This window comes from Phalaenopsis equestris, unplaced genomic scaffold, assembly GCF_001263595.1.
Source record: "Phalaenopsis equestris unplaced genomic scaffold, ASM126359v1 Scaffold000513, whole genome shotgun sequence".
Classification (NCBI taxonomy): Eukaryota; Viridiplantae; Streptophyta; class Magnoliopsida; order Asparagales; family Orchidaceae; genus Phalaenopsis; species Phalaenopsis equestris.
This window is the reverse complement of record NW_018164953.1, coordinates 2443334-2454309: the sequence shown is the minus strand read 5'-3', so window position 1 is coordinate 2454309 and position 10976 is coordinate 2443334. Positions and strand designations below refer to the sequence as shown.

Here is a 10976-nt window from a genome sequence, read left to right as displayed (position 1 = left end):
CTTTGATTCTCCAAGAACATTTTTTGCTACATGTTTAATAGCGTTTGTTACTTTATCCCACATCACATTTGCTTCTTCATGAATATCCCAAATTTTGAAATCTTGAATTTTACTCATAAAAATAATTTTATTTGTGTCTTTTAAGTTTCTCCATCTAATTCTGCAATGATGAGTCCTAGTATTTTTTTATTTTACAACTCTTAATCTTAAAATCTAAAACTAATAAACGATGTTGGGTATTTAAATTTTCACTTGGAATGACTTTACAATCTTTACAATCATGACGATCTCTTCTTCTCATAAGAAAATAATCAATTTGTGTTTTATTAGATCCACTCTTATAAGTAATAAGATGTTCATCCCTTTTCTTGAATAAAGTATTAGTAATAACAAAATCAAACGCTAAAGCAAAATCTAAAATAACTTTACCTTCTTCATTAGTTACTCCAAAACCGTAGCCACCATGAATATTTCTGAAATCTTCTACCACTCTACCGACATGTCCATTTACATCTCCTCCAATAAAAATTCTTTCTTCAAGAGGTATCATTTGTATTAAGTCTTCTAAGTCATTCCAAAATTTATCTTTAGATTCTGTATCTAAACCTACTTGAGGAGCATAAGCACTTATAATATTAAAAATCTTAGTATCAATGATAATCTTAAGGGCTATAATTCTATCACCAACTCTATTAATTTTTACAACATTATCTTTCAACATTTTATCTATAATTACACCTACATCATTTCTAGTGCGACTCTTACGAGAATACCAAAGTTTAAAACCTAAATTATCAATCTCCTTAGTCTTTTCTCCCACCCACTTAGTTTCTTGAATACATAAGATATTAATTTTCCTATGAATCATAATATCAACTAATTCCATTAATTTACCATTGAGAGTGCCTATATTCCAAGATCCTATCCTAATATTAGTTTCATTAGTTTCATGGACTAACTTCTTTACCCGCATTCGCCCGTAATGTGGGAACCCTTGCTTATTTAACACTACACCCGGGCGCCGGTGTAGCGGCCCTTGCACACTTTTCACTGTATTCAGGCTATACAGCGCGTCGCTTCCAGGGGACGCCCTAGCACTTACACAATGATCAAAAGGATTCATGTCATGATTTTTTCGACAAGTTTTACGCTGGCTGTCGACTACCTAACGCAATCCTCCACTTTTCTCATCCGGGCTTGGGACCGGCAACGGCAGTGTTTAAGTGTCGCTTTAGCAAAAATATTTCTTAAAATACGTTTAAACGTGACATGAAACTTTTAAACGTATTTTAACACGTTTAAAATCTCATTTTGGCACGTAAAATATATCCCCTCCGGGATATATTTTGCACTTTTAAACGTATTTTAACTTTTATGGCTGAAAGACATCTTGAGGTAAATTGGAAATTCATTCATAGAGAGGGCAACTCCCCTGTTGATTGGTTAGCCAAGCATGCAGGGGAGGTATGTCACGTTGGTATTTACCTCCCTGCTCCTCTCAGACGCCTCCTTATTGGGGATAACTTGAATCTGCCTTATGTCCGTATTTAAGCCTCTCTCCTCTTGCGAGATTTTATTATGCTTGACAGGTTTTCAAGTTTTTGCAACAAGTCGGTTTCTGTCTCGCTGCTTTTTGTTCCTGATTCATGTTTTTGTTTTGTTCTCACGTCTTTCGTTGGCTACCGCTGTTTTGAACCTCTCTGCTCTACGCTCCTGTATTTCAAATGACGCTCCTGTTTTTCAAACGGTTTTTGTTTGCTCGTGGGAATGCTTCTGGAGAACTCTACTAACCTGAAGACACTTTTTGTACATCTTTTTTCTATTTTTTACATTTCAAGTTACACTAGAACACAGGTTTACTTATTTTTGGGTTTTTGTTCTTTGGTTTTGGGTATACCTGTATTTTTGGAGTTTCCTTCTTGTGTGAGTTATACTGTGGGGAGAGGAACCTCTAGGGGTGAGTCAAATGTATTTTTTTTTCATAGACGGGGATCCTCCCACTCTCCTATTTCTGTACTTTTTCTTTTAATTAACGCGTAGGGAGTCACCGCTGCTCTTTCCCCTAATATATATATATATATAATTTACTGTTTATTAAATAACTTAATAAACTTACCTTATAATCTTCGACCAAGCCCTAATCACGTGCCCGGCTTTCTCCCGTGAGATCATTCCAACATACATGAAAAAGCTTCCCAAAATGCGAGAACTGAATCGCACAGATAAGGGAACTTCGTCGCCCTCTTCGACTCCTTAGATTTCTGTTGAGCATCGATGCCTCCTCGAAAATGATGCCTCCTCGAAAACAATGCTTGATAGAGGTGTCACCTATTAACTACTATTTTTGAAATTTAAACAAATTTATTTATGTCACATGTTAAACCTGCATTTTTTAAATGGTTTTATATTATTTTTAAATTGAACATGCGATAAATATGTCTAATTTGTGTCAAATGCATGTCACGTGCATGTCCTTGTTCGGCACATGTTAGACATTATATACCTCTTTATAAGAAAGTGTTGGTGCATCATATAGCTCATGGGTCATGATTTATGATCAAACGGGCAAGCTTGAGCAAGCCCTCATCCAACTTATTATTATCACATGGCTGGCTAGTTTTAAAATTTAATATAAAATATGCTTAAAATATATTAAAATTCAAAAGTAGAAAATTTTTAAAAATAATTGGAAGTTATCTCATTTTTTTTATATCAATTGATCTCTTATTATTTCTCTTATAATGTCTTGTTCTTTTTCTCATTTTATTGCATACTAAGTTTGAGCTTGAACTCAGTTAATTAATCAAACCTAAGCTTAAGACGGAAGTGGCTTGAGCTTAACTCAACTTGTTTACACCTGTAAACAGTGTTGACGTTGAATTTAGAAACCTTGCACATCAGATCCATGAAGTAATATGGATCAAGGGATTTTGAAAGAATTGAAGATTTCCATAATTCAATTTCATCACCTATGAAAGATTTTTGTAATAATAAGGCAGCTATCGCAATATCTTACAGTATAGTTCTTCATTATAGGGCAAAACATGTGTAAGTTGATAATGACTTCATTAAAGAAAATTTTGGTGAAGGATTATTCTGCATCTAGGACATTTGAACAACAAGTTGCTGATATATTAACTATGGATCCCCACATAAAGTGCTTTGATAACTCAGCACCTTGCTGCGGATGGTATATTCAGACCAGTATGTGGGGGAGAGTTGAGAAACCAATAGAGATTTTGGTTCAGCCGAGAAATTGGGAGTAAATTCAAATAAAGAAAAATTCGCTGTTGCTATAATTAGGAAATCAGGAAGAAAAAGCAAAAATGGGAAATTTTGCTGGTATCAGCATCTGCGGAGAGTTGAAAATGCAAGGCAAGCTGCTGATATAATTTGAAATTAAAAAATTAAAGCATTTCATTTATTTCCTAGCCAAAAACATCAAAATTTAATTACAGCCATGTATGTTACTGATTTAATTGATAATGTAAATAAGGGAATAATGTTGGAATGGCATAATTCATTGCAAACTTTGCACATTAACTTCTACTGTAAGCATAAATCGTGGACAACATTGTAATCGGGTGAGAAAATAATAAGAATCATCTGTGTTTTAACATGTTCTGCTTGATGGTAAAAAGAAAAAGTTTGTTCAATCATGGTTTGTGGTCTCAACTCCAAAGATTTGAATAGCTCGTTGATTTTGTTCTTTTAGTTCTAGTTCTAATGAGGTGATTAAATTTTAGTACAAGAAATATAGCATTTGATGTTCTTCAGGCATCATCCTCATCAATCATTCTGTTTCTGTGATACTGTGGATATATTTTAAATTTCTGTTGCAGGGTGTTTTTTATGATTTTTTGTGAAATTAATCAAATGCCGATATAGAATTCGTGATAAACATACTTATTTGCAGTGGGGAGATTCCGTCGACCAGCTATCCGCACAAGAACTTTTAGCAGGTCATATAACGCGAGCTAAAAGAGTTCGGGCAAGGTAATTAACTTATTTTATTTGGATTCTTTGATATTCCTTTTAAATTTCATTTGATATTTTTATTCTGGTTCTGAATTTGTGAACTATTTTTTTTCTGTTGCATTGTAATCCTAGGAGTGGGTTTTTTTATTCCTGAAATAAATAGAGTGGCGCCCTACCTGCTAAATGACTGAGGAACATCAAAAACAAAATCCATATTAAGGTACTGTTGACCTCAATATGTGCGCCACCAAATTCAATGTTAGAACAAGCCCTAATTCATTTAGGCTGACTCAGGTCCGCAGGCTTGAAAGAACAAGCCATAGTTCATTTAGGCTGACTTGTTCCGCAATCTTGAAAGCAACTACAATTGTGAACTAGCTAGTGCATGAAGAATGAGCTTGCCCTTTGATGATTCAAACATGATATAGGGAGGCTCTTCTCCTTAACAATCTCTTTCATATTATCCCAAGTTAAGTTTGGATCATAACCTTGTTGTAGATGCCTATGCTCAACATTGTTTCAATAAATTTTATTTTTTTCCCTCGCAAATTCATTGTGGCAATGCTAACCACTTGCTTCAAACATGTTCTGAAAGTTTAAGTAGTTGTCCAAGGCGGCCATCTAATTAAGGAGGACTTTGGGGTCAAGTCTCCCATCATAGTTGCATCATTGTTGACTTTTATAGTCATCATCAAATTCATGCTTGTATCGCTAAAGGCGGTCACACACATCATTAAGAAACTCCTAAATACAATAGAGCTCTTCTTGACCCCAGTGTATAGGGGTAGGTGTTCTAAATTATTTATCTTCCCATTGACCACCTCCATGACGGAGCTAATCATAGGGATCTCTTATGAAAGGAACATCATGTGGGACTATTCTCTTTTAATGCCTTATAGGAGAAACAAGCTGATGATCACAATAATCCCTACTGGCGATCACTTGGGTTATGACATCAAGATTTATAAAGGTAGAACTATAGTAGGGTCTGTATCAGCGTGTAGTGGATCATAATGCGATCTATAATATGATTTGACGAATTATCTGTGTGCTAGGACCATTACTATCCCTACTATGATAGCATTAGGGCCTCGTTTGAGACTTTTCGTTTCCGTTGCAGTTCGGCGAAAGCAAAGAAAACGGAAAAGCTCTATTTGAATGAGGATTTTCTCCAACCGTTTCTTCCACCACAACGCCAATTCTGTCTCATTCGAGAATGCTAACTTGCCTGGTTTTGCGACCTACGTTCCACTTTTGGTCAGTGAAAAATGTCTAAATTACACTTGGGTCGCTCGCTTTCAGACTTATGTTCCTCCGCCTTCCTTTGTCCTCATCCTCCTGAATCCAGCTTGGCCCTGAAGTGTTGGATGGCGTCAGAGAGCACTGTCAGTTCCTTGGCCTTGTTTTTGATCCCAAATCACCTTGAGTACATTACTTGCCGGCTTGTCAGATTCTCTATCTGCCTTATCTCTATCTTCCCTCTCCCCATTCCCTTCACCTCCCTCAGCTTCTTTCAGCAGCATTTAGCCTTTTTTCTTCTCTCGCTCTCTCCCCATCCCCTTCACCTCTCTTAGCTTCTTTCAGCAGCAATTAACCTCCCTCCCTACCTCCTCCGGAGGGAGGGGAGAAGGAATTCCTTGTCTGTGAAAGCTAATTGGAGCAGTAATAACATGTGAAGTTCTTCTCATTCCATTTCAACAGATCATAGCATTCAAACAAAAAATAACCTCGTTTGGTGAGGAAGACGGAGTGGTATGGGTGATTATTTTTTGATGATTTGGGTGGTATGGGTGTATTATTTAAAGTTTAGGTGTTCAATATGTAAATAGTAAACTTTCACGTGGTATATATGTAATCCCACTTTAAAAAATAGGGGTTAAAATATTCTTTTTTTAATACAATTATTAGTGTTAAAAAGTACAAAAAATTTCTATTCAAACGGGAGTATCGAATTTAGCAATCGTAACTTTATACCACTGTTTTTAATGAATTTGCTTTTAAAGAAATTTTTATGAAAGGAAAGGCTCCCCAAACGAAGCCTAATTCTTACTCTCACTTCTTTAAATGATCAAGCCTTCCATGAAAAGTCAAATTCTCTTGGTTCATTACCTATAAATGCTTGACTAACTCATAAAGGAGATTATTATTAAACTCGATTTATGTATTTCATCGAGTTGATATTGGAGGAAACTGCTTTGCTTAATCTATTGGTATGCCACTTTTGATAATACTAAATAATGTGATAAAACTTCAAAATTGCACGCTAATAATACATAATGAGATGATGAAATACCAAAAATTGCATAGAAAAAGTTGTATAAAAGACTAAAAAGTGAAATAAAGATGAAATTTATCCGGCGACTTACCAGCAAATTGAAGGTGAGTGCCCTGGAATCATATTGCTCACCACTAACTTAAAATAATGGAAATTATGTGCATGATGGCTAATTTCAGATGCAGATTTCTGCACCGAAGGACTGGCCTCAGTATAAGAATGAATAATTCATGAAACACAATAAAACATTATTTTAAGCAGTCACCAAAATTTTACATCTTGCATGCTTACAAACTCCCGAATGAGCAACAACAACAAAACCTTCATCCCACTAAGTGGGGTTGGCTACATATATCTTTTTTCTCCATTGCGCCCTATTTAGTGTCATAATATCATTTAATTCTAATAAATTAAGATCATTTATAATATATGTCCAAGTCTTCCTAGGTCTACCTCTGTCTTTTTTAACATAAGTCGAATCTAAAACATCTACTCTTTTAATCGGATCATCAGATGATCGACGTTTAATGTGAACAAACCATCTAAGACTACTCTCTAATTTTGTCCGTCACTGGAGCTACACCAACCCTATCACGGATATATTCATTTTGCATTTTGTCTCTAAGTGTAAAGCCACTCATCCACGTAATCATTCTCATCTCGACAACACTTAACTTAGTTTTATGCTTCTCTTTTAAAGGCCAACATTCAGCGTCATAGAGCATTGCAGGTCTCACCACCTCTTATAAAATTTTCCTTTTAGTCTAAGCGGTACTTTTCTATCACACAATAGGCCTGAAGCATTCCTCCACTTCAACTAACCAACTTGAATTCTACTAATAACATCCCATTAATATCACCATCACTTTGAACAATAGACCCGAGATTTATAAAGTGTTTACACATTTTAATAATTTGATCGCCCATAATTACATTTCTGTCACTAGAGCTACAACTACTAAAATTACATTTCATGAATTCAGTTTTAGTTTTAGTCAAACAAAGGCCTTTAGATTCCTAGGTAGACCTCCATAATTCAAGTTTTTCCGGAGCTTTTTCTCTTGTCTTATCCATGAGAAGGATATCATCAGCAAAGGATATCATCAGCAAAAAGCAAAAAGCAAACACCAAGGTATATCCTCCTGTAAGTGTCCAGTAAGACCATCCATAACTAAAGCAAAAAGATATGGGCTTAAAGCCGATCCCTGATGTAAACCAACAAAAATAATAAAATATTTGGTCAATCCTCCTGTTCGAACAAAAAGTAAATGATAAATTGCTTGGAGAAGCATGCACTTTATCATTAAAGCAGGCATGTGTAGTGGCCAACATGCAGGCCAAAATGCATATAAGCATAAGAATGTGTGCTTTCCCAAATATATTAGGCTTAAATTAGAATTACATTGAAAAAATCCAAACAGTTAATAAAATATATTAAAAACCTTTTGCAACAGTTAATAAAATATATTAAAAACCTTTTGCATGAATTTTGAGGAACTTGTCACCAAGAATAACACTGCCAAATGCATGCAAAGCAGCATTTTTAGAGGTGCAAAATGCTGCATCGAAAAGAATGTTAATACTTCAAAATATAAAATCTCAAACATGTCATGATTTTTCGACAAGTTTTACGCCGGCTGTCAACCACCTAACGCAATCCTCCACTTTTCGCATCCGGGCTTGGGACCGGCAACGAATTTTACAAAAAAATTGTTGTTGGCAAGGCGCGAAAAATATTTGAAATCAGAGAAGGTCCGAAGTGTTTCGTATGCTTTTTGACAAAAATTGTAATTAAATTACTTTGAAGCAAAAGCAAGTCACCTTGAAAAGCATGGGCAAACTCAATTCTCTAATTCCAGCAACTAACCACAAGCACATGTGCTCGAGTGAATCAAGAGGTAGAGGAATGATCTTAATATTTTGCGACATTTTCAAAACACAAAAAGCAAAATAACAAAGTGAAAACAAAAATACAGAAGAATCTAAAAATATATGGAAATTTATCAAAAGTTTGAAAATTTTAAACAAAAAAATATTTTGAGCATTGTCAAACTTTTTCATTTTGAGTTGTGCAATTCCCCCTCTTTTTTTTTTTTTTTTTGCTTAAAATTATACATAGTGTTTATACTCTAAATGGAAAAATTTGGCCTCTAAGACAGATCCTCTGCAACAAAGAAAATGAATGAAGCTGACAAGGTTGTCGTGCAATAAACCCTAAACCATAGGAAGCATTAGCGAGGAAGTGTTAGATGCTTTCACTGTGTTAAAGAGATACTTTACAAAGTTCGCTATGGGTTTATTACTTTAATGAGGAGTTCAATGGACTCGATAAGTACAACATATCTCTTATTGATGAGTTTCCGATGTTCCTCGTGATCAATCCCATGCTCCTGATTTCTGGTGAAAGTAACAATGACCTATTGGCTTGTGGCGGGCGGATGCTATGGAGGAGCACCATGCTCATTAAAGATTGCCTATGATTTTTGGCGGTTTTTGAGGAAGTGGGATCTTTTTGCTTTTTTATAGAAACTGAAAAACATAAGAAAGATTTATATACATAGCACTCAATTCCTATGTATATTCTTATCTAACATCTAGACTTCAATTTTCACATGTATATACCACCATGCATGAAAATGTGTATTTCATTTTAAAAAAATTAAAATGGGTGAAATTGATTATAAAACATGTGTCGGCGCTGATTCTGAGGAGATCTAACGAGTCAAAAGGAAGTACGACAAGGGATGACCCACTAACAAAAGATCAAGCGGCCCACTTGCTTGATCAAACACAACCATCTAAGCCAAAGCAAAAGCTGACCAAATGCAGCCATCTAAACCAAGATTAAAAGTCGACCAGATAGTCATCCGGGCCAAAGGTAACAAGGGCAAAGTCGACCGTGGTTTGAGCCCAAACCCTTATGACTGAAACGAGACAAATATGCATCCGTGCAGCCCTGACAAGAAAGTTGACTGAACGCAGCAACTTATTGGTAGATCCAACCTGAGGAAAGGTCATGCTCCTAAATATCACAAACAATCACACGGATGCCCCCAAGCCTCCTCATCAGTGATCAAGTAGTAAAAATGAAACATAGAAGTCTTATAGTCATTCCTTGGGCTCTCCTCATTAAGGAGCAAACTACCTATCGGGAAAGTAATTCTCCCTCTGCTCAATAGCCTAGCTTCGCTCTGTTGGCAGGACTTCCTCCCCTGGGATCGAGGGGCAACAGCCACACCAGAATAGTTGCTTGGCAACGCCGACCGAACTTATAGCTGACCAAAGCAATCTAACAGGCCTGAAGCCAATCAAACTCAGTCAAATCATTCTTATCAAGCCAAAGTCTAACAAGCTTAGACTATTGATAGACTCATATATATAAATATCTAGATTATCCTTTATGGCCCAACCTCATTAAAGCACTCACAGAAATGTAATATCACCATATTGTACCCTCTCCTCTATAAATAAGAAGATTATTTCACGAATAAGGCTTAACGTATTAATGTTCATCGGTCTCTCTCCCTCGCTCCCTCCCTCCCTCCCCTATTCACGGATAAATTTGGATTCAACATATATGAAAGATTTGGGTGGTATAAATGTAAAAATCAAAGTTTACGAGTTAAATGAAATACGGAGGAAATTGGGCGGTATGTATTTAAATGCTCCAAAACATAAATGTTCATAAGCAATCAGCCCATAAGTTATGTCCTTAACCAACAGATTGTCTACACAATAGCATTCAGGAGATCAATACCATGCAATTATAAAACGCATCATCAAACGTGGGTATTAAGCTATCAAGGTCCATGTCACAATCAAAGTAACAGAAAAAGCTAACTTCTTTTGTCAAATAATAAAATAAATTGGCATTATGGGGCGTACAAAGTTTTCAAATTCATCAACTTCTTTCTCTTCCGAAGATTTTTAGCATCGTGCATAAAACGGCTCCTAAGAATCGAACGCCACTCTTGAATTCTAGATTTGGCCTAACCATTACATCCTTATAGTAAAATCTAGAAAGATTTACATACATACCACTTAATTCTTATCTATTTTCATTTCTAACACCTAAACTGCAATTGTTGCATCTTTGTCACCTTAACTATGCTTAAAAAAGGTGTATTTCACTTTTCAAAAATTAAAACAGTGATATTTTTTATGTGACACGAAAGATTTAGGTGGTATAAATGAAAAAAAATAAAATTTAGGTGTTCCGATATGTAAATGCATAGGATTTGATGGTATGCATGTAAATGCCCCTAAATCTATTCTTATCCGCGCAGGTTCAGAAGAGAACGGCTTCTAAGAATCGAGCGTTACAAACAAAGGCTCTCCCTTCTCCTTCCTGCACCAAATGATATTGGTCAGACTAATAATACTACTGCAGGGAACTCATAACCTCAATTTACTTGGTGCTCATGCTGGCAATGAAGCAATTATTCCAGGTAGCTGCTTTTGTAATTATTTTTGCCTCTCCCTCTGCTTGTTTACTTTGTTTATATACTCTAGTATCCTAGGATGGCATGCAAGCATAATTATTATTATTATTATTATTATTATTATTATTATTATTATTATATTTTCTTTGATGAGGGCCACTTTGATGTTATGGCTTATTGTTAGTTGTATCTTAGAAATATTATGGGGGCTTAGTAGCTAAAAGCAGTTTAACTTTGCTTTTTTTAGGCTTTTCATTATGATCACTTATATATATATATAT

General features: G+C 35.5%; 1 protein-coding gene across 1 annotated transcript in view; it reads left to right on the top strand.

Annotated features, from left to right (window-relative positions):
- LOC110028496 overlaps positions 1 to 10899 on the top strand; it is a 67974-nt gene extending 57075 nt beyond the window's left edge. The window contains exons 8-9 of the mRNA XM_020730363.1: positions 3917 to 3996; positions 10540 to 10899. Of these exons, the coding sequence (XP_020586022.1) occupies positions 3917 to 3996; positions 10540 to 10654 (195 nt within the window). The 3' untranslated portion in view covers positions 10655 to 10899. The remainder of the gene's footprint in view (positions 1 to 3916; positions 3997 to 10539) is intronic.
- Positions 10900 to 10976: the final 77 nt, after the last annotated feature.